The 24,526-nt window shown below is 39.4% G+C and overlaps 1 protein-coding gene across 1 annotated transcript in view; it reads right to left on the reverse strand.

The window, feature by feature from the left end:
- P3H2 (prolyl 3-hydroxylase 2) overlaps nucleotides 1–24,526 on the reverse strand; it is a 1,547,814-nt gene that overhangs the window by 130,840 nt on the left and 1,392,448 nt on the right. The window contains exon 12 of the mRNA XM_044070221.1: nucleotides 2,424–2,541. Within this exon, the coding sequence (XP_043926156.1) occupies nucleotides 2,424–2,541 (118 nt within the window). The remainder of the gene's footprint in view (nucleotides 1–2,423; nucleotides 2,542–24,526) is intronic.

Raw genomic sequence — 24,526 nt, forward strand, 5'->3', positions numbered from 1 at the left:
CCTCCACGTGGTCTAGTGGCCTCCGAAAGACATGCGTGAATGGGCGTGCCTTCGCTGAAGGTTGGGTGTTGGACTGGCAACTGCCAATCATTAGCGGACCGGAGTTCTGCTGTGGCGACCCCTAACTGAGAAAAGCTGAAAAGAAAGAGAAGAAATATATATATATATATATATATATATATATATATATATATATATATATATATACATATGCACACACACACACACACACACACACATTTATATATACACACATATGTATATATATATATATATATATATATATATATATATATATATATATATATATATATATATACATACACACACACATGTATATATAGATATATATATATATATATATATATATATGTACCGATATAGATACACACATATATATATATATATATATATATATATATATATATATATATATATATATATATACAGATATAGATATACACACACACACACACACACACACACACACATATATATATATATATATATATATATATATATATATATATATATATATATAAGACTGAAAATACTACATGTAACAATGGTAAGGGTGGGAAGGTTAACTGCTGTAAATATGAGATGGACAGAACATGTTTGTAGACTTATACAATTATATGTATATATAATTAGAAAGGAAAGAGTGAATCTGTTTAATCAAATATTAGACTATATGGTGGTTAAAATGGAAAGTAGTAGCAGGGGACTTTTATTGTGACTAACAGGATAATGTAAAAAGAAAGGGAAAGATGTAAAAAATAGAGGAAGTGATAAAATGTGATAAATTAGCTGTGTGTAACAAAAGTCAATGGACATATACAAACAGGGTAGTTGGATCTGAAATGTATTATATTGTGTTATTGGAAGGCTTGTGGGTTGCAGATGGTGATACAGCTGTAATGTGTTTTTCAGACCATTTAGCGATATAGATGGAAGAGATGGAAAAAGGGAGTATATTACAACACGAAAATGAAGAAAAGAGCAAATAAGAACTTATGGGATGAAACTGCACAGTTATGGCAGGATCATATAACCATGGATGACTTCTATAAAACTGGTCTGAATGCTGGATTGGATTTAAAAAGTATAAAAAGTGTTTTTTTTTTCCAATGTCACAATTATGTATGAGAGGCACTTGTGTTCTTGGAATAGTATCTAGTATTGAGACATTGAATAAAATCAAAGAATTTGTATTATTATAGTTTTTTGAACTGTTCTGACAACATAATAGCAAAAGAATATGTCTGTTTTGGGGGAAGCAAGCATTTTTTTGTTCAATTTTTTTATTTTAAAATTGGATATTGTCTATGTTTTGTATAGATTTAATACTAATGATGTGACTACACTGATTTGCATGACTGTCAACATTTTTTTTTGTTCTGATGGGTGGCAACCTTGGAATAAGTCTGAGTTCAGATACATACCTTTGCTTTGTTTAATGTTGTCACTGTCAACCAGCCTGTAGGACAATATGCATATTTTGTGTGCATGTATATATGTGTGCTGGTGGATGTGCATGGTGGGGACCCTCGGTGGGTTGCACTGTATGTCTCTGACAGCAACAAGCTGACATGTATTTCTATGGTTATTGTGCATCTATTCATTTATTTGTCATAGACATCTGAGGTGTACACAGTCAGTAAAGTGGTTGCAACTGATGGACGTGTGTGTGTGTGTGTGTGTGTGTGTGTGTGTGTGTGTGTGTGTGTGTGTGTTAGAGGGTCGGTGTACAGTATGCATCTGACAGAAACAAGTACACACACACACTACTGTGGCCTTTAATTCTGTATTTCTTCATTCTTTTGATCACTATCAGGCATTTGAGAAGTACACAGTCATTAAAGAGTCTGTAATTGGTGGGAACGTATGTGCATATGTGTGTTAGCAGACAAGACGCATTAGGTAGCACTGTATATATCTGACAGCAACAAGCTAAAGTACGTTACTGTGTACCACTATGCAAGTATTCAATTATTTGATCCCAGTTGGACATTTGAGGTACACTCCATAAAATGGCTATAACGTATAGCCACAAAGCAGTTTGTCATTGAAACTTACTGACCTCTGTGATATGATCACAGTTAAGTAATCTTAGATCTGGTTTGCCACATCTACTCTGTATTTGAAATATATTATTGTGACCATTTGTATTATTATGTTTTTTAATTTGATCTTAGAAGGATATCTGATTTTGTTTTCTAAGTATATGGTTGATAAATATATTTATTCTATGTGAAACACTTCTGTATTCATGTCATTGCCTATATGTCCTGTGTATTTCTAAAAAATACTGTACATCATAACTGATGATAGTCAATTTCTGAGACATGCATACCTACTTACCAAACAGTAAATAAACTAAATCCTTTCATGAAAATGTTTCTGTACTTCATGCACAGTACCTGTAATCTCTGTAGGTGAAAGCAGGAGGTTCCTTCCAGCATATATTAATTTCTGGGTCCAGTAGGCAGTTGTCAGCATGGATAGGATGACTAAGGTCATTTCTGTAGTCTTGGTGGCCTACAAAATAAAATTAACATATGAAACCAGCATCATGGGAGAATTAATTTCTTGGTCATTAATTTTGGATTATTATTTGTTTACATACATTATGTGCCAGAAGCTATCAAAAGTCCTTTAGTACCAAAGATATCATAATATGACTTTAAAGTAATATACATAGTAATCCACACTCATGACCTATTGCTTGTCAAGACAAAAATATATGCTTCTTATGATACTTTAATGAGACTGCTTTTGGCACAGCCTTATATTTAGCATTACATTTGCCTAGAAATGTTACAGTTTTGCTTCAGATCCTGTACACTTGACTGTTGTTTTGTGTATGCCAAGACAGCAAGACCACGGTATTTTGTATACTGAAAAATGCCCCATTGAAATATTTACCAGTGGTGTCTAGATTCAACAAAAGCAGAGGTGAGATAAAATGTTTTATTTTTCTTGAACAGCTATATTATTGTGGATTGGAGATCCTGCTCTGACACCAGAATGTGAAGCAGGCAGATGGTCACTTAATGTAGTGGTCATTACCTAGACCTCTGACACATTGCTAGAAGGTAACTTTAGAATCCATTATAGGGGAGTCTCACTTCTTGAAGAGTTTTTATTATTTGTAATAGTAAAATCCAATAAAGTGGTTAATCCATATAATTGAATAGCAGATTTGAAAATGTATCCATGGACAGCTTCCAGTTATCATAGAACTTCTCAATAAAATTAGGTATTTTTTATAGTCAAGGTTAGCCATTGCATGGTTTCTTAAGCTTTGTATTGTAAGGTAAGAAGGAATATATGCATATGTAAGCAATGATGGCGCATTTCAGTGACACATCTGTCAGTGGGACATTAATTTTGGTAATCAAATATTGTACAGAAATAGAGTTCTTTAAATATTATTGCTACCTCCCCTGCACCTTTAGTTAGGTCATCATATACATTCATATTATAGTCCAGTGGAGCAATTACTGTACTGAGGATATGTGGATAAATGAGATTATTTGCACTGACTATCATGTATCAGTTACATTTAATTAGCTTCCATTTAAAATGCAGAATAGACATACCTCTCAACCTCTTAGAGCAACAAATATGGACAAAGCCTAAAATGATGGGGGGACAAATAGGGTCAGATTTTAAATATTGTTCTTACAAACTTAGAAAGTTGTTAGAATATTAGGTTTTGCATTAGCATGAATTTTCTGAAGGATGTGGAGTCTTAAACTCAAACGTTTGTCATTATTTAATGACTTCAATCCTTAGCTATTTGCCAGAAATTACAGATTTTAGGAGGAACACACCAAAAATATGAGGAAAAAATCTGGACAATCTACGAAAACCTGTACAGTTGAGAGGTATGAGAATAGACCATTGTGATAAGATTGTAGAACTATTCTGAGTAAGGACACGCACCCTTACCCATCAAGACTACATGATTCAGTGTTATGTACAGGCCTTCCTACAAACATTTTTTTTTTGTTTTTTATGAAAACTGATATTGTGCATTGTTAGCTTTATTTTTTCTGTGTATCACAGTTTAATGTCAGTTTGTACATGTGATAGGGACTCAAAGATTTTTGGCCATAGCTAAATCTTGTCAGTTACTGCTGTGTCAGATCATAATGTATGAGTCAGATTTGAGGAACTAACAACTTATTATGAGTGCTGCAGGCACTGATATGTATTTGCCTTAATCCTTGACAATTCCTCTGGGATGCAGATATGGAATAGTTATGGTTGTGTTGCTTATGACCAAATCTGGATAGGGTTCAAGATTATCACATAGTGGGACTAACCATTTTAAATTGGGGTTCATGAACTAATGGTGGCTCATATTCCTCTACTAGGATTTTGAAATTGACTTTTTTGAAAATATTCATATTTTGACTCTAGCACTGAAGATATTCATATTTTGACTCTAGAAAATAAACTGTACATTCTTTTCTAAAGATGCACAATGTTTGTTAGTAACTGTGAGAAAAAAAACTGTAGTAAGTTCACTGAGAAATCTGGTACCTGACTTTGGTAAAACATTAAAGTACGTAACAGCCTGTTTGCCCCATAACCATTAAATATTAGAAAGGCAAAGATATCAAGGTTTAACATGAAATACGTCTAATGATGCTGAAAAAAGGTGCCATCACAAAACATATCTTATGAACCTGACTGGCCATCATGTTGGGGGAGTGGCCAAAGTGAATATATAAATAAGGATAGTTAACTTAGAGAGTGAGGAAGGCTTCTGTAGGTAGAAGACCAGCATTAGACATTACCTTTGTATTTTGGTCACTTTCCTGCAACTGTTCATAGGTTCATAGGTGTTTACTAGGCTAATGACTACAAGGGCATTTTTAAGCCTAGCCATGAATCCCACATCTCTGACAAGTTCTGATACCCTTCATAAGTGTAAGCAGGGGTTTGGGAGATGAACCATTTACAGGTTACCTGTGTCCATTAGAGACATAGGTGCCAAACCAGGGATGACTTTCCAGTTTTCCATTCAGTTGTCCAAGTTGCACTTGAATTGGGTTACAGAGGAACTCTGCTTCACATAGATGGGGAGCCTGTTCCATAGACATGGTCATCTCTGGGATACATACCTATCTCTCCAGCAGGACCTATTTATATCACAGGTGAGGTTTAAGTCTTTAGAATGAGTAATTCTGGTGCTGTTTGTTTTATGGATATGCAGGAGGTCCATCAGTGTGGGGTCTGTCAATGCCCTATATGCCAGGCATAGATCTCCCCTCAAAAGCCTGTATGAGACTGAATACAGAGACAGGGCCTTGAGGCAGTCTGCATAGGAGATTTTATTGTGTCCTGTATTCTGTTAATGAGGAACATCTGTGGGCATTCCAGTTGTTGGATATGCCTGGTTAGGTACATTCCAAAGGAGGCATTGTACTCAATGAAGGTCTGATGAATGTCAAATACAGTGGAACAATGACTTCCTTGGACTTAGATGACATACCTTTGTTTATAAGTTGTGCAATATAAAATGATTTCCTCACCACTGTAAACACATGATGGCCAAAGGCTAGATTACTATCTATGTGTGTCCCTAAGTCCCTGACTACTGGGTCAACTCTAAGGGATGTGTTGTCAATATGATAGTTACCAGAGATGGATGACTTCCCAAAGGAGCATTTCCTGGCATTTAGTTTTAGTCCATGGCTTTGACACCAGTTGCTTGTCTGTGTCAGCCCTTCCTGTGGAACATTTGTGTCATTGTGAGATTCAGTGACAGCTCCTAATTTGCAATCATCTGCAGATTTAGTCAGCCATAGACCACTGACATTGGCCTTGACTTATGTGAAGTAAATGACAAAAAGGAGCAGTCCAAGGACTGATCCCTGAGGGACTCCACTTGTGACTGGCCTCTTTGTAGAGGTGGGCTCCCTAATTCTACCTTCCTGGGTCCTGTCTGTGAGCCATTTGGCTATCCACCGGGTGACATATGGGTTTGTACCTAACCTCTTTTGAGTTTGTCAACAATGCCCGAGTGGGGTATTGTGTCAAATGCTCTGACCAGGTCAATGTAGGCAGTGAGAACAATTTTGCCCTCATCTATTGCTTTGGTGACCTTCTCTAAGAAGTCCACCAGGTTAAATAGGCATGATCTCCCCTTGATGAAAACAAATTGGGTTGTGTCCAGTGTCTGCGGGTTTATTATATCATTATTAATCATCTCCATGATAATTCTTTCCATAGTTTACATATAAGACTAATGAGGCTTATGGGTCTGTAGTTTCCAGGGTATGTAGATGGCCCACCTTTGTGCAGATGAATGACTGTTTTCTTTCTCCATTCATGAGGCACAAAGCCTGTTTGGAGGCTACAGTTAAATAGTAATTCCAGAGGCCCTGATAGGTCATGTTTCATGCTATTTAGAAAGCATCCTGGGATATTGTCTAGGCCCATTGATGCAGTGTTCTTGGTCTTTTTTTTTCAAAACTTTATTTTATTTTTATTTCATTATTTTGGTATAGAATTTACAAAACTTATTTTACTGAAACTGGTCAGCATACAGAAACAGATAAGGCCAATGAACATTCACATAACCAACCAAAACATTTAAGGCTTACTTTCTTAATATGACAAGAGGAACTATACTATTAAAACATACATAACATTCTTAAATCTATTAATTCAAACTATCTTTACTGGCACAAAATTGAAAAATCAGTAGTTAATAAAAAAGATAAGATGCACACGTCACGTATACAACTATTTACATATAGTGCTACATTCTTACACTATTATTATAACTAAAGTAACACTTTGAAGTATCCATAACAGGTTTGAATGAGTTAAAAACTTTGGAGGGAAGTACTGCCAATAGTATAAGCCATTTTATTTTACTTCAGGATACAGTCCAAGGTTGTACTCCAGAAGTTAAGGTATTTCATGTGTTTGCTAATATTTTCTTTAGTTAGTTTATGGGATAAAATATACTTGGATGCCATCTTAGTAAAATTTTTCCCATTTTGTTTTAGAGGGGTCCAACTAGTTCTGTGTAATATAAAGCTTAATTAGCATAAAGAGAGCAATCTGGACTCTCACTTTATTAGTGGTAAGCCCTTGTGACCCACATGCAATATAGCAAATTCCCATGAAAGGGTGGATTTCCCATAACCCATTTTTTCACGTTTTATCCTAAGTGAGTTCCATAAGCTTTGTGCATATTTAAAGTACCACAGAATATGCAGGAGGTCGGCTGTCACTGTGGGGCAGATGGGGCAGAGAGGTGAAGTATTTGAAAATAAGCTGTTAAGACTCTCCGGGGTATAATATGCATTATTATTTACCATTAGTTGGGTATATAATAATTTCTTGAAGGGGGCAAACCTGATTGTATTATTAATTGCTTGGGAGAAGTGAACATCTGTCAGTTCAGAGTTTTTGTTTCTCCAATACTGTCCAAACGTTATAGAAGATTGATATTTAATAGTTGAGGTAAAGTTGTATGTAATTGATAACATTTCCTTTTTAATTTTTAGGCATTTCAGGAGGTATAGGGCAATATTTATTTCTTCCTGAACCTCATTAGGGAAATTACCCAAAATAGATATTAACTCTTTGATTTGTCTCAGAATTATTGTATATTTGTTATTGAGTTCAAATTTTATTTGATGTCCTTTAGAGAGTTATCCTCAATTGCGTAAAGATCTCAGACATTTAAGTTTTTAATTTGGGGGAATTGGTCAATACTTATCATTTTATTACCCAGTTTTAGATTTGGATTTAAATGAATGGGTTGCAAAAGAATACGTACATTTATTAGACCTAGTGAAGAGAAGAGCTTCTTGAATAAATGTATTTTATATTTGATTACATTATGTAGTTTCATTTCTTTTAATACAGATTTATTCATGGAGGGTTTTAGGATTTATATTACACAGCTTTACATGTGCATGCCAAAGACCAGCCCATTGGGGGAATCAGTAGAGTTAATTGGATTATGGTCTGCAATTAACATGATTCTGTTGGCACAAATTATGTCATAGTATAATCTAAAATCTGGTATTTCCAGTCCACTTTTTTTTGGGAAGCATTGACTTTGGTAGGGAGATCCATGGGGTCTTAGGCAACCAAATTAATTTAGTTAAAGCTGTGTTTATCTTTTTGAAGAAGTTTAAAAGGATTTTGCTGTTTGCTGCATTGAATTGGTATAGTAACCTGGCTAGGATGTTCATTTTTATAATTGCTATTTTAGATAAAAAGGGGAGTTTCATGTTCTTCCATCTGTCTATATCATTTTCGATGTTTGTCCATGATTTGGCAAGGTTATTTTGTAGGGACATATTATGGTTATGGTCAAATATTATCTCTAGGTGCTTATAGGTTCATAGGTTCATAGGTAGGTAGTAAGCTATTGGCCCTAGGGCCTATATAAGCCTAGCCAAACAGTACCCTGGCTTTTGCCACCCAAGAAAATTATTTTCCTGTGCCCCTGTCAAGCAGAGCCACAGAAGTGATCCCCGGGGTGAATTTCCTATCTCCCATCCAATCATCAAGATTTTTCTTGAAGAGTGCTAATGAGGAGCTTTGTTTGATATAGATTGGTAGTTTGTTCCAGAGTATGGGAAGTCTCTAATACAGGAATCTATCCCTCCAGCATGTTTTGTTTATTGTGGTGACAAGGTTTAGGTCCCTAGAGCATGTAGCTCAGAGGGATTGGAATTTCTTTACGTGGAGCATGTCCAACAGCTCTGGGTTTGACATAGCTTTGTATGTTAGGCAGAGATCGCCTCTGTGTAGGCGGTATGCTATGGAGTAAAGCTGGAGTTTTTTTAGATGGTCTGCGTAGGGCATCTGTTTGAGGCCAGTAATCCTCTTTGTGAGGTATTTCTGCAGCCTTTCCAGTTGTTGTAGATGTCTTGTGAGGTACATACCAAAAGGGGCATTGCACTCTATAATGGGTCTAATGAGTGATGAGTAGAGGGGAACAATGACCTCTTTTTTCCTGGATGAGAAACCTTTTGTGATGAGGTGTGCCATGGAGAAGGATTTCCTGACTACTGTGGGATGTGATTATCAAAGAAGAGACTACTGTCCACCTGTGTCCCAAGGACTCTTATCACACTTTTGGTATTAAGTGGACTACCGCCTATGTGGTAGTTCATGGGTACAGAATTTTTACCAAAAGGGATGACAATGCACTTTTTGGCATTGAGCTTGAGGCCATGGCTTTGACACCAGGCATCTGTCTCAGTGAGGCCCTTTTGTAGGATGTCCACAACGTTAGGAGATTTGATTATGGCACCTAGTTTGCAGTCATCTGCAAACTTTGTTAGCCAAAGACCTTCTGTGTTAGCCTGTACTTCAGAGAAGTAGATACCGAACAGGAGAGGACCCAGGACTGAACCCTGTGGTTCTCCACTTGTCAGAGGTCTGAAGTTGGATTTAGAGTCTGCAACTTTCAAAGTGTGAGCCAGTTGGCAATCCATCTTGTGACATAGGGATTTATACCTAGTTTAGTGAGTTTGTCTATAATTCCAGAGTGGGGGATGGTGTCAAAAGTCTTGGCAAGGTCTAGATAGGCTGTGTATACCACCTTTCCCTCATCTACGGCATTGGTGACCACTTCAAAGACATCTATCAGGTTTAGAAGACATGCTCTGCCTTTTACAAACCCGAACTGGGTAGGGTCCAGAGGTTGGGGACTACCAATGTCATTGTTTATAAGTTCCATGATGATACGCTCCATAGCTTGTAGACCAGGCTCATCAGGCTAATGGGGCCGTAGTTCCCGGAGTCCATGGTGGCTTCCCCTTTGTGGAGTGGGATAACTGTTGCTGTGCGACATTCAGTGGGCACAAAGCCTAAGGTGAGGCTATAATTGAACATAGTACTTAGGTGGGGTGCCAGTTCGTTCTGTAGTTCATGTAGAATGCAGCCTGGGATGTTGTCAGGTCCCATGGATGCTGTGTCCTTGGCTTTGGAGAGTGTGTTATTTACCTGTGCAGCTGTGATTACAGGTACTTTGCATTCTTCCGGTATAGAGATTTGCTCTTTAGGGGATGAAAGAGGGGTAAAGTTAGCACTGAACCTATCTACCAGGATGTTGGCAATATCAGTTGGTTATCTATATTTAGTGTCATTGTGCTGTAACTCAGAGCAGATCTGAGTGTTGCCATTGAGATTCTTGACATAGCTATAGAATGCTTTGTGGTTGTCTTTAGAATCAGTGGCGATTTTGTTTTCGTCAGTGGCGATTTTGTTTTCGTAACTAGCTGTGGAGGATTTTATGAGGGATCTCAGCTTCTCACTGAGGCTGACCACGGAGTTCCTCCAATCATGGGATTTTACTCTTTTTTGCAACAGTTTCTTTCTTCTGTTGTAGAGTTTGTTTATAGCAGAGGACCACCAGATTGGCTTCCTTTTTTTGGAGGATAGCATCTTGGTTCTGTTAGGGATTGCACGATCCATGCACTCGTGTAAGTGCTTATAAAGTGCAACTGTTTAGGATTCAGCAGTCGTATCTCTGCTGTCCATCAGCATGGGTGTGATGAAGTTTGCCACTTCTGTCTTAAGAAGCGTGAAGTTGGCTTTGGAGAATTTTTTTACGGTGGTTTCTCTAATGGTGGGGGTGGGGCTGGGATGTGGATGTCTAGGGTGATTTGCTTGTGGTCAAATCTGACCAACAAGGAATTGACCTCTGGTGTGGAACACTGGTTGCCCATTTTAGTAATGACCAGTTCTAGGATATTGCTGCCTCCGGTGCGGGTGTGGATAAGTTGATCCAAGGCATTAGAATTTATGAATTCCAAAAAACGTTGAGCATATGAGTTGGTACATGAATATATTTTAACTTAATTTGGGTTATAGGAAATACAGGGTCTTTATGATTGCTCTGGTTAATTGGAAAAATAAACAATTTTGAATGGTTAATTTCATAATTGGAAGTTTTTGAGAAGGTTTCGATAGTGTTTTGAATTTTTGTTAAGTCAGTATTAGGTAACTGGAAATATATGATGAGGTCATCAGCGAAGGATGAAAATACCAGATCTGTCCCCAAAATATTGGGAATGTGATGAAATTCTTTTTGTGTTAAGTATATAAATAGGGGTTCAATATATATGTTAAAGAGGTAGGGTGAGAGGGGACAGCCCTGTCTTGTCCCATTATTTAATTGTATTTTAGAAGAACATAGTTTATTCATATGCAGAGTGGTAAAAGAGGAATTAAGATTTTGATTGTATTTATGAAATTAGTTGGAAAGTTAAATTGCTTTAGAGTCAGCAACAAGAATTCATGATTGACTCTATCAAAAGCTTTTGTGGCATCGAGTGCCATAAGGTAGTAGGGAAGATTATGGTTTGCAGAAAGTTGGATGGCAGCATCTAAAGTGAGTGTGTTGTCCCAGGTTTGTCTACTCTTCATGAAGCCTGAATGCTGTGGAGAAATGATTGTGTGGGAGAACTTTTTTAAGTCTATTTGCTGGAGCCTTAGTCATGATTTTAATGTCTATGTTAATAAGCGAAACTGGTCTGTAGTTAGATGGGTTAGATCTGATAAGTTTAGAATTGTTTAGATATAGATCCCTAAATCCAAATTTACTAATATATTCGAAGATTTTAAGAAGGATAGGAGATATTTTAGAAGAAATTTTTTTATAAAAATTAGAAGTGAATCCATTGGGACCTGGGGCTTTGTTGGTTTTTAGACTTTTAATTGCCTCCACAATTTCTTCTTTTCTTAAAGGGGCTTCCAGCAGTTCAGTTTGGTGTTTTTCAATTTGTTGAAATGAGATACTGCAGAAAAATAGTCATTGTAGAACTCTGGGTGTATTGCATTGTGCGGACCATATAGATTATTGTATATTTTTTCAAAAATGGTCAGAATATCTTGGTTATTCATGTGTAGTTCATTATTATATTTAATTTGTAGAATCCTGGGGGGGGTCTTGATGGATGTTTATGAGTCTTGCAATAGTGTGGAGGGTTGTTGGGTCCATTCAGAGTAGTTAGCAAGGAGTTTCATTGCTCGGAATTAGAGATTTTGTATATGCATTGAGTATAGTTCTTTCGGGTGATTAATAATTAGTTGAGCTTCTAAATCAGGACTGAAGTTTTCTTGGAGTGATTTTTCAATGTCTTGGATTTTCTGCTTAATTTTGGATTCTTTCTCTCTTGCGAGTTTTTTAAAGTAGGAGGCTTTTTGACTTAGGAGGCCCCTAACTTTAGTTTTGGTGGCCGCCTATAGAATGTCTAGTGGCATACTTGAGTTTAAAAGATTGGCACTCAGCTCATCTAGTACATTGTTAATTTCTTTTACTACTTCTTCTTTGTCAAGAAGATTAGGGTTTAGGGACCATGTCTGCAAGGATTTTTCATTTGGGGTGATTTTTAAGAGGATACGTTTTAGTGTTATTTTGGAGTGGTCTGATAAGAATCTCGGACTGGTTGAGTATATTGTTTTTTTCATTTAGAAGAGATTCTGATATCAGAAAAAAGTCAATCCTGGACCATGACATATGGCATGGGGAGTACAACATAAACTTTTCCCCTTGGTTGAGCTGGTTATTCGAGAGAGCAGGATCAGACAGGGAGAATTCTAATACTAGGTCCTTTAAGGCAAGTATCGCTTATTTATTATATTTATTGTTCATGTTGGATCTGTCATTTAAGGGATCGATAACCATGTTACAATCTCCCCCCACCACATATTCATGATTAGGGAATTTTGACAGAAGGTTATATAATTGAATTATGAAATCCTGTTGATTTGAACAAGTACCATAAATATTGAGAAACAGTGCAGGCTTGCAGGATAAAGGATTTAGACAACTAAAATAACACCATCTTCCAATATTGTCCATACCACATTCAATAATTCTCTCTTTAAATGACTTCTTAATCAAAATAGCTACTCCTTTTGAATTAGTTTTACTGCCAGAAGCATTAATTGAGGTTAGCCAGGGTCTCTCTCTATCCTTATTCCAATCCTCATTTAGCAGGTGTGTATCTTGAAGAAATATGATATTTGCCTGTGATTGATATATTAGGTGTAGGACTAATTTCTTTTTCTTAACATCCTGCAAGCCCTTCACGTTCCATGAATCTATCCCCCACAGCATTCAATCATAAGATTAGTAGTCAGTATTGTTAAAAAAGGCTTTGACAGTCCTTCCCTCATCATGTATCCAAAACGATTTAAATAGAAATGTACCATACTTCGTTGTTTTGTAGCACTTAAAACTCTTAGAACTACCCTTGTGCCTAACCACATAGCTACCCAATCTAAGAAAGGGAATAGCCAGATAAGTGATAAGTCTTGAATAAACTAAACTATAACGATATAAGTCAGATATGAATAAGTAGTAAGTTGATACAATACAAACGAACATATCAACCCTCTATATACATTATGTACAAATAACACTGAGCACAAAATGTGCAACCCCACACACTCAAAACATAGCCCTACTATGCCCCCTTAGAGCAGATATTTAGAAATAGTTTGTAAACTAAAGCAGTTCTAACTTCATATGTTAGTTGTAATATTCTCTTACTTAGGGCTTACTTTTTCTTACCATATTGGCTAGCTATATGTATTTATATTGCAAACAAGTTAGATTTCTACATATATAGCTTCTTAATATCATTTTCCTTATCTATGAACTACAACAATACACCTGTCCTGGACATGTCATTGTTTTCTTATTTACAATTACAACTTATTTCAATCACTACGGTCTATATATATAGGAAAAAAAAAACTAGCAATATAGTTTTAAAGATCAAGTTATCTAAGTTGTGTTTTACAATACCAGCATTTACATTTTGGAAGTTAGTTAGTTAACATACTAAACTACATTAACAACTGTAACATCTAGTATAATATTAACTATGCTACAATAAAACTCAATCTGTGCAAATTAGAGCAGCTATAGCTTGCCATTAAGTCATGTCTCCAAACCTTGCATTTGTGGTTCTTACACAGCAGTCCTTCGATTCATTTGCCTAAACCATGAACCTAGTGTAAATTCTTGATGTAATGCTTTATTTCTTCATATTTTTAATCCCAAAATATGAGTTAACTGCAGGGAATTTACCCAGTTCCCAGTCAGGCTTTGCTAGGAGGAAGTAAACAGAGTAGTGCCACCGCTTAATGTGTCACTCTAATAGCAGGAAGTAGAAAAGTGGAACAAAAAATGCAGAACGGGTGCAGTGTTCTTGGTCTTAGAGACAGCATTAAGGACCTCTTCCATAGTGGTAGTAGGGGGAGGTATATTTGATTATATTTCCTGAGGGAAAGTTGAGGGGCAGAGAGGGGTAAAGTTGGAGATTAATTCATCAGCAAGGAGGTTTGCTGCATCTTCTACCTGAGTATAGGTGGCTCTATTTACAGTGAGCTGTGCACACAATTGTGTATTGCCTTTGAGATTGCAGACATAGCTAAAGAATGCTTTATGGTTGTCCTTGGCCTGGGAGGCCAAATTTACCTCAAATGTGGCTTTGGTAGACTTTATTTGTCCTCTGAGTTGTTTGTTTAGTTTGAAGAGTTGTTTGTTTAGTTTGATGAGAGTGCTTTTATCCTGCTGGGTGCACTTCCTAATTTTTTGCCATGATTTTCTTCCTCCTGTTATACATCCAACTGATTTTGTGATTCCACCAGGGTGGCTTGTTTTTTTTGAGTTATTTCTATAATTCCTCCTGGTGGGTACAGCTGCCTCAATGCAGCTATTAACATGCTTGTATAGAGTTTCTTTGAACAGTTCTTCATAGGCAGCAGTGTTCTCAGGGTTTATGGGGGCTTCACGTTTTGCCATCTTATCTCTTAATAGCAGGATGTCAGTAGTTCCTGAATATAACAAGCTTAGCTGGGGGCTCAGGTTTTATTTTTACTTTAAAGGAGACCATTTTGTGTTTTGACCTTACCAGAGAAGACATTACACTAGCGAGTGTGCTGTACTCTTCTATATTAGTGAGGACCAGTATGGTTGCACCACTGGTTGGTATACTGACAGTCTGGTTCAGGGAATTTGGGTTTACAAAATATAGGAATCTCTGTGCCTGTATGTTTGGTGTCATAAAGGATTCCCAGCTAATAGTGGGATAATTAAAGTCACTTATGAATATGCTATTACGGCAGATGGAGAGTGTTACCAATAAGTTTAAATACATGGTATGGGTTTCCTGGGTCATAGAGGGACATATAGCTGGCAAGGAAATGGTTCTGCATTCATTGAATCTATTTATATCCAAATAATGTATATGGTTTTATTAATTATTTACTAGTGTTATTTTAAACCATAGTCGAAAACACATCTGACACAGATATCCTTCAGAAGGGCCTCACAGAAACGGATAACTGGTGCCAGAGCCATGGCCTAAAGTTAAATGCCAAGAAATGCATAGTCATACCCTTCGGTAAAAACAAGGTTACCCCTAGCTACCATATAGGTGGCAATCCACTGAGCACAGAAGTCGTCATCAGGGATCTGGGGACCCAGGTTGACAGCAGCCTTTCGTTTGACACTCATGTTGCTAAAGTAGTTAGGAAAACCTTCTACATTGCCCACCTGATCATGAAGGGATTCACATCTAGATCAAGGGAGGTCATCGTCCCCCTGTACTCATCACTCATTAGACCTATGATTGAGTACAATGCCCCATTCGGAATGTATCTGACCCGACACCTGCAGCAGCTGGAAAGGCCCCAAAAGTTCCTCACCAAAAGAATAAAGGGTCTCAAAAATATGTCTTATGCTGCCCGACTGAAAGAACTCCAGCTCTATTCAGTCTCATACCGCTTGCTCAGAGGTGACCTGTGCCTGACATATAAGGCCATGTCAAACCCAGATTTGATGAATATGCTTCACCTCAAAAATCTAGATCCCTCAGAACCACAAGGGCGGGAGACTTAAACCTTGACACGGTTATTAATAGAACGTGCTGGAGGGACAGATTCATCACCCAGAGGCTCCCTATGCTGTGGAACAAAATCCCGGTACATGTGAGGCAGAGCACCTCGCTGGCCTTGTTCAAGAGGAATCTTGACCAATGGATGGGAGATCGCAGATATACCCCAGGGATTACTTCAGTGTCACTGCTTGACAGAGGCACAGCAAAACAATAGGCATAGTTTTATTCAAACTAAAGGGGTGGCGAAAGCCAAATAACTATGGGCTAGGCTTATAAATGCCCTTGGGCAGATAGCCTAGTATGAACCTATGAACCCATGAACCTATGTCTTGTTTTTTAAAAAGGGAATAACTATACTATAATGTTACACAAACACTCTTTATATACAAAATAATAGAGGCACAATTATGATTTAGAAAATGAAAGAGTTAAAATACTTTTTCAGTAATTCATGGTAGAATTAAAAAGTAAACATTTAGTAAGGTGCAATCTATTAGAACTGATGAATTAAATTCTGTGCCAAGACTATAAATGGATGTAATGGGATGAATAATCCACAAGATGGCAATGTTGTAAAACAGAAGATAGTGAAACCTGTAGAAATAAAAAGCAGAAAAACTAGTGGTCTTAAAACTTTGTTGATGAGCTCAGTCACACTAATTTCCAAAAATCATGAAACCCAGATAGCGTTCCAAAGCAACAAGCCTTTATTCGTCACAGACAAGCAATCCTCAGTAACAAAAAAAAATCAGAAATATTTTAACAGTGTTAAACATATCAGCTTTTATACATTAGAAGTAGGTGTGGAAAATATATTTATTGTTTAATTTTAAACCAGCCTATTCATGAATAGACTGCTTTAAAATTAAACAATACATATATTATATATATTTTATGGCAACTTATTTCAAGTTTCTGAAAACTCAATGATATGGTCTTGAATTTCGAGTTTCTGAAAACTTGATGAAGTCATATAAACCCAGATACAAATATATAGATATTTACATATCTCTCTCTCTCTCTGTCTCTCTCTCTCGCTCTCTCCCTCCCTCTCTCTCTCTCTCTCTGTGTGTATACATATATATATATATATATATATATCTATGGATCTACCTGATAACACTGACATGCCAAAACACCGACAATGAAATAACAGTCACCACAAAACTGAAAGTTCAAAATCACGAAATTTCACATGCCCGACAAACCACAATCCTGACAATCAACAAAACACAGAACTTATCTGAAAAACACACACACACAACACAAGCACACCAAAAACCTTACAAACCTACACTAAACCTTACATACACAACTATCTATGCACTAACCTTAACCTAAACCCTAACCCTAAGGTCCATCACTATCGCACACTTACCTGACCCACACCCTAACGTCCCTCACTATCACACACCTTACCCGCACCCTGACCCTAAAGTCCGTCCCTATCGCACACTTACCCTATCATGTCGGTGTTCTCAGCGTCGGGTTTTTCAACTGTCGGTCTACTCCGTTGTCGATCTTCCGGTGTCAGTTATCTCATTGTCTGTGTTTTCCACTTTCTGCGTATATATATATATATATATATATATATATATATATAGATATATATATATATATGTATATATATATATATATATATATATATATATATATATGTGTGTATGTGCATGTGTGTGGGTATGCATTATGCATGGATCCCCTTCAGAAGCTCGAAGTTTCAAGACGTCAAACTTCATATGTCCGAGACCATAAGACTGAAGTTTTGAAACTTTGAACATTTTGAATGGAGTTCATTGTAGAGTGTGTAATGGGAAATGTACTATTTTCCTCACGGTAGTGTGATCTCAGAGTTGGTACATTAATTTAGCAGGGTTTGTGGGGGGGCGCAGTGGGGGTTTGCCCCCTACAAAAATGTACAAAAAATGTTTTGTTTTTATTTTTATTACATTTTCAGGGTTTCAATACTTCAATCTTATGGTCTCGGCCATTTGAAGTTTGACGTCTTGAAACTTCAAGCTTCTGAAGTAGATCCATATTTGTGTGTGTGCATGCGTGTGTGTGTGTGTGTGTGTGTGTGTGTGTGTGTGTGTGTGTGTGTGTGTGTGTGTGTGTGTGTGTGTGTGTGTGTGTGTAGATATATATATATATATATATATATGGGTCTACTTCTCTTCATCGAAAGTACATCACCTCGAAAAAGAGAAGTAGACCCACACTTACTCGAAAGTGCACTTAACTGAAAGTGCACTTCTGCGAAGAACGGTTCAACGGACCATTAAGGAACACTGAGGCGCCAAAGCACACTACAGTGGGGAAAAGGGAATTTACCTTTTTCCCCACTGTAGTGCGATCTTGGAGTTGGTATATTTAAGAAGAGGGGTGTGGGGAGCACAGACCCCCACATGGGGGGTGCAGGGGGGGGCTTGTTCCCCTGCAAAAACATTGTTTTGGTTTTCCTGGTTGGTTCATTGAAACGTTCTTCATGAAAGTGCACTTTCGTGTAAGTGTGGGCCTACTAATCTTTTTCGAATAAGTATATATATATATATATATATATATATATATATGTGTGTGTGTGTGTGTGTGTGTGTGTGTGTGTGTGTGTGTGTGTGTGTCTATATTAGTTCACCGAAATGCCATTTCAGCAAACACCTAATCAACAACACAAATTCCGCGAAGATTGTTTCAGCGATTCACTGAATTAACCACGGGCAAGAAAATACTTGACCTACAGCACAACAGACAGACATCTAAGCAAATTGAACCCACCCATGTGGGGGCTGCACCTCCCCCACACCCCCCTAACTATATATATCAACTCCAAGATCGCACTACAGTGGAGAAAAGGGCAAAGTTGTGTAGTTGGCAAACTACTTTTTTGCCCTTGGTAAATTCAGTGAATTGCTGAAATAATTTTCATTGAATTTGTGTCGCTGATTAGGTGTTCGCTGAAATGGCATTTTGGCAAACTAATATAGACCTATATATATATATATATATATATATATATATATAGATATTTTTTTTTTTTACTGCAAGCTCATTTCATTGACAAAAAAAGAAAACACTGTGGCACATTTTGTTGAAAATAGATTTAATCAAAACACATTTCATGAAAATTTAATATATACTAGCTGTACCTTCTAAAGCTTGTTTTGCTTGGGGGCTTGCCCCCTTGCACCATCACACTCTATTATCATAACTATGCTAACTCCACAGTGGCACACGTACACAACCATCTACTTCTGACAGCACAACATAACAGAGGGCATTAGCAAGGTACAAGCACTGACCAACACTAATTTACATTGGAACTTCTATGCTCCAAAATCACTCCAACAGTCATTTTCTATGCCATTAAACAGTTTTCAGTGAAATGAGGTTTTGGCAAAAATGAATCGCATTTTTTTTTGTTAATGAAATGGGCAGGAAGTGATGTGTAGGGAAAAAGAGAAAAAAAACATATATATATATATATATATATATATATATATATATATATATATATATATATATATATATATATATAAAACAATTGTATACCTATGGGTGCTATCAATTATTTTCACCTCTAATAATAAGAAGTTATGTCTTACCATAACGTTCCATGTTAGTTGTCTTCTTCTCACCTTCTTTCTTGCTGGATGGGTTCGGAGCCGATCCACGGCTCCGACTCAGCCTATACTATAGCTCGAGAGCTATTTTACCGGCTCGAGGCAGCCCTATATCCCACAATACCATGCGCTAACTCCCCAGTTCTCGTTTGGAAGCTAAGACATAGTATCAAAAGTAATATTATAATAATAATATTATAATCCTCTTTTATGAGTACAGGTTACCTGCTAGTAACACTAAGGATACCATGAAAGATGCAACATATTGTATCTCCAGAAATGGAAGGACTCAGAACCTTGAGTCTATCCAGGCTAGGGGGCAGGAGGGAGGGACGCAAGAAAGAAGGCGAGAAGAAGACAACTAACATGGAACGTTATGGTAAGACATAACTTCTTAATGTTAAGTTGTCATTCTCACCTTCATTCTTGCTGGATGGGACAGCGTCCCTAGCATCTTAGTCCTGGGTGGCTCAATGGAACAGATTCCTGAGTACAGTGGAACCAAAATCAGCTCTATTTCTGGAGGCTAGATCAAGCTTGTAATGGGCAATAAAAGTATGTTTGGACGCCCATGTAGCTGCTGCACAAATGGCATCTAGTGGTAACCTTGCCTGAAAAGCCGTTGAAGTTGATAGTGCCCTGGTTGAATGAGCTTTAGGCCTAGAGGGTAGTTGCCTGTGTCTCAACTCATAGATCAAGGTAATGATAGATGTCAGCCATCTGGAAAGAGTAACTTTCGATACTGGAAGCCCTTTCTTGCCTGCAGCATAAGAGAGGAAGAGCTGGTCTGACTTTCTGAATTGTTTTGTCCTGTCTAGGTAATACCGTAATTGGCGATGAACATCTAATGAATGTAATTTTTGTTCAGCCCTGTTGGTATAGTCTGGGAAAAAGACGGGCAAATCAATGGAGTGGTTTAGATTTGCTTCCGATAACACTTTTGGTAGGAAGGAAGGGTTTGTTCTGAGAGTTACCCTATCTTTATGAAAAACCAAATAGGGAGGACGGACAGACAAGGCTTGAAGTTCCGATACCCTTCTGGCAGATATTATAGCTACTAAAAACAGCGTTTTCCAAGAAAGAAGTCTGAGGGAGCAAGAAGCTGCCGGTTCAAAAGGGGACAGAATTAGTGAGGTTAGAACTAAATTCAAATCCCATTGTGGGGGTGGATCTTTGACTGGAGGTCTGAGCAACAAGATGCCCTTGAGAAAGGCTTTACAGAGTTTGTGGGATATAATGTTTGCTTCTGAGAGTCCAACAAGAAAATTAGCAATGGCCGCTAATTGTACCCTGATGGTGGCCGATGATGACCCCGAATGAAAAAGCTCCGCCAGAAAGTCTAGAATCTCATGAATGGGTGCATGGAAAGGATCTAAGGATCTAGTTTGTGCCCAGTGTGAAAAACGCTTCCATTTACTCGCATAAGTCTTCCTAGTATTGGACTTATGGGAAGCCAGAATGATATCACGAACAGGAGGAGAAATAAGGGGAAGCCTGGCTATGGCTGGAAGTGGAGCAACCAAGCTGTGAGGTTGATGGAATGTAGAGACTGATGCAGCTTGCCCGTGAGGTGGGTCAACAGATCCGGAAGGGGTTCCAGATGCCAAGGCTGTTCCAGTAGGTATTTGTGCAGGAATGGGAACCAAACTTGTCGAGGCCAAAATGGGGCAATGAGGATCATTTTGGATCTCAATGCAGTTGCTTTCTGAATTAGTTGCGGGATCAATGGAAAGGGAGGAAAGGCATAAAGAAGACCCCGGGGCCAAACGTGAACAAGTGCGTCTCTGAGGGGCTGGTCTGGTAGAGGAAAAAGTGTGAAGAAGTCGAGGCACTTGCTGTTTTGTGGAGTTGCGAAAAGGTCGCAGCAAGGCTGGCCCCACTTCCGAAAAATTCCGTCTACTACCGCTTGATTTAGAGACCACTCGTGAGGCATGAGGATAGTTCTGCTCAATCTGTCTGCTATGACGTTGGACTTCCTGGGGATGTGCATTGCAATCAGAAACCGTTGAGATGAAATCTCGACAGAGGGGGTAGGACCTTGTTCCGCCCTGCTTGTTTATGTACCACACCACAGACATATTGTCCATTTGAATTGCTATAGTCCCTGTGGGAAGAGAGCTCTGAAGGGCCTGCAACGTCAAAAGCACCACCCTTATCTCCAGGACATTTATGTGCAGGTGGCATTCTGACTGTTGCCAAATGCCCTGGACCGTCCTGCCCTGATAATGCCCCCCCACCCGATCAGGGAGGCATCCGTTGTGACAGTGGCAACTGGAGGGGGGAGAACAAAGGGTCTGCCCTGAAAAAGCTGAGGGGAAACCATCCACCAGGAGAGATGTTTCTTGCAAGATGGTGTTATCAAAATGTTGTGGGTCATTGGCAGCTGTTGAAAGGACCACTGAGAAAACAGCATCTACTGAAGGAGTCTCATGTGGAAGCGGGCTAATGGAAGTAGAAGAATCGCTGCCGCCATGAGGCCCAACACTTTCAATACTAGCTTGACTTGGACTCTGCTGGGCTGAAATAGAAGCTGAACATTCCTCCTTATGTCTGTCACTCTCTGAGGTGGTAATGTTGCAGACATTTCTGTGGTGTTTAATACGGTGCCTATAAAGTTTATACATTGACAAGGCGACAAGGAGGACTTTATAGAAATACCCAGGCTGTTGCAAAGTTGGATAGTATAATCCCTGGCCATTATGAGATCCTGTTTGGTGGTAGCGGAAATGAGCCAGTCGTCTAAGTATGGAAACACCTGGAATCCTTTCTGTCTCAGGTGAGCCGTGACCACTGCCAAACATTTGGTGAACACCCGGGGGGCTGTGGTGAGACCAAAGGGCAGGGCCCTGAATTGAAAATGACTGACTCCCAGCCGGAAGCGGAGAAACCTCCTGGAGTGCCTGTGTATTTTTATGTGGTAGTACGTGTCCTGGAGGTCTAACGAGCACATCCAGTTGTCTCTGCCCAAAAAGGGTAGAATGGACTGCAGTGTTACCATTCCAAAATTTTGTCTTTAATACATAGTTGTTTAACCTGCTGAGGTCCAAAATGGGTCTCCAATCTCCTGTCTTTTTTGGTACCAAAAAGAATCTGGAGTAGATTCTGGATACTAGCTGATCTGCTGGGACTGCCTGGATGACTCTTTTGTTTAACAGCTTTTTTATTTCTAGCTGAGCCTGACCCCTTTGTGCGGGTGGTACGTCTGGCAGGGGTTTTGGCGGTTGTACCGTAGGGAAAGTGAAAGGAATTTTGTAACCCTCGGATATGATCTTCTGTACCCATGTGTCTTGGGAGATGGATTGCCAGGCTTCCGGGTACAGAGATAATCTTCCCCCGACTGCCTCCGAAGGTGGACAGTCGGGCAGCTTCTCAGGGATGCTGAAAGGGTTGGTCAGGGAAAGATTCCCTGGAACCCTGGTTCTGTGGACCCCCTCTGCCCCTGGGGCGGCATCTGTTATTAATCCCTCCTCTGCCTCTAGGGGGAAATTCACCATGTGCGGCAGGCGCAACTCCCTGTGGTTTGCGGAACCACATCTTTCCACCCCTCTGTCCCTTAGGATAAGGTCTAGAAGGTGTGGAAAAACGGACTCCCATGGCAGAGAGAGTCTTACCAACTTGCTCGCATCTGGTGAGGGTATTCTTCACCTGAGGCCCGAACAATTCCGAACCGTCAAAGGGGGTGTTGGTGAAGGATGCCTTGAAGGGGTCAGCAAAGTTACAGAGTCGCATCCAAGTGTGACGTCTCAACGCAACGCCTGTGCCAGCGGCCCTACTCGCTCCATCGGCTGCATAAGAGATTAGCCGCATGGAGGAGTTAACAATGGAGTTCAGGGTAGCCAGCTGAGAGTTTATTTTGTCCTTAAACCCCACAGCAGAAGGATCCTGTACCATTTCACTCAGCTCTGTGAGCAAGTCTCTCTGAAGGTGGGTGAAATGACATAAATAGTTCAGCGATCGCATAGAAAATGTCGCTGAAGCAAAGGTCCGCTTGCCGTACCTGTCCATGGTCCTGGACTCCTTGTTAGGAGGATGAACAGGTACAGAAGGATCAGCTAATTCCTTCTTAGTGGCTGCTGCTACCACCATAGCATCAACTGAAACACCTTTGGTGAGAAAGGATTTGTCATCTGGTGCAGAAATAAATTTAGAAGGCCTCCTAGGGGTAGGTTCCATTGAATCAGGAGCTGCCCTCGCCTTTCTAGCCACTACTTCCATTAGTGGGTCGAAAGGGGGAGACACCCAGGAGGTGGAAGGGCGAGATCCAAAGGCGTCAAGGTAAACTGACTCATCCTCGGAAGGTTTGAGAGTGGACCAATTTCCCCTCTGTCTTAGGATCTCCAGGATGTCTGAAAAGGAGACATCCTCAGAGGGGGATCTGGGGGAACCCTCCGACTCATCCAAGTCGGTGTCCGACGTGACAGACTCGGGGGAGTCTATGTGCTTCCTCTTGCACTTTCTTTTCCTAGGGGGTTCCCCTAAAACTTCAGGGGAACCCTTGGAAGAGGAGGAGACACCCAAAGTGGGTACCTTACACTTTGGATCTCTGCTGTCGGGTATAGGAGGATGGCCAGAGACCGTACCAGGCACTACAGAGGGAGGAGCCGCAGAACTTAACCATGGAGTGGACACTGGGTCCAGCATACTCCTCATCACCTCAAAGGCTCCCCTATCAGACACCAAATGTAGCCCCAGCTCCGAAGAGGCCGGAACCGCCCCCAGAACCGATAGAGAAGGCTCAGAGAATGATGTCGGGGCTGAACTAACCAGAGCCGAAGCTCCGAGAGGGAGAGTGGGGTCGGACAAGGGTCCGATGCCACTCGCCCCCTCGGAGCCGACAATGGAGTCCCAGCGCCCGGACCTCTCAATGGACGGAACCAATAAAGAGGTTGGAGCCGATGACACTGGAGCCGAAGGAGGGGGTATCGGCTCCGATGTGGGCAAGGTCACGGTTCCGATGAACTCCGGCTCCGAACTCGAGAGATGAGTCAGAGGAGGGAT

The sequence above is a fragment of the Protopterus annectens genome, chromosome 4.part1 (genome assembly GCF_019279795.1).
Source record: "Protopterus annectens isolate FY-2018-M chromosome 4.part1, PAN1.0, whole genome shotgun sequence".
In the NCBI taxonomy this organism is placed as follows: Eukaryota; Metazoa; Chordata; order Ceratodontiformes; family Protopteridae; genus Protopterus; species Protopterus annectens.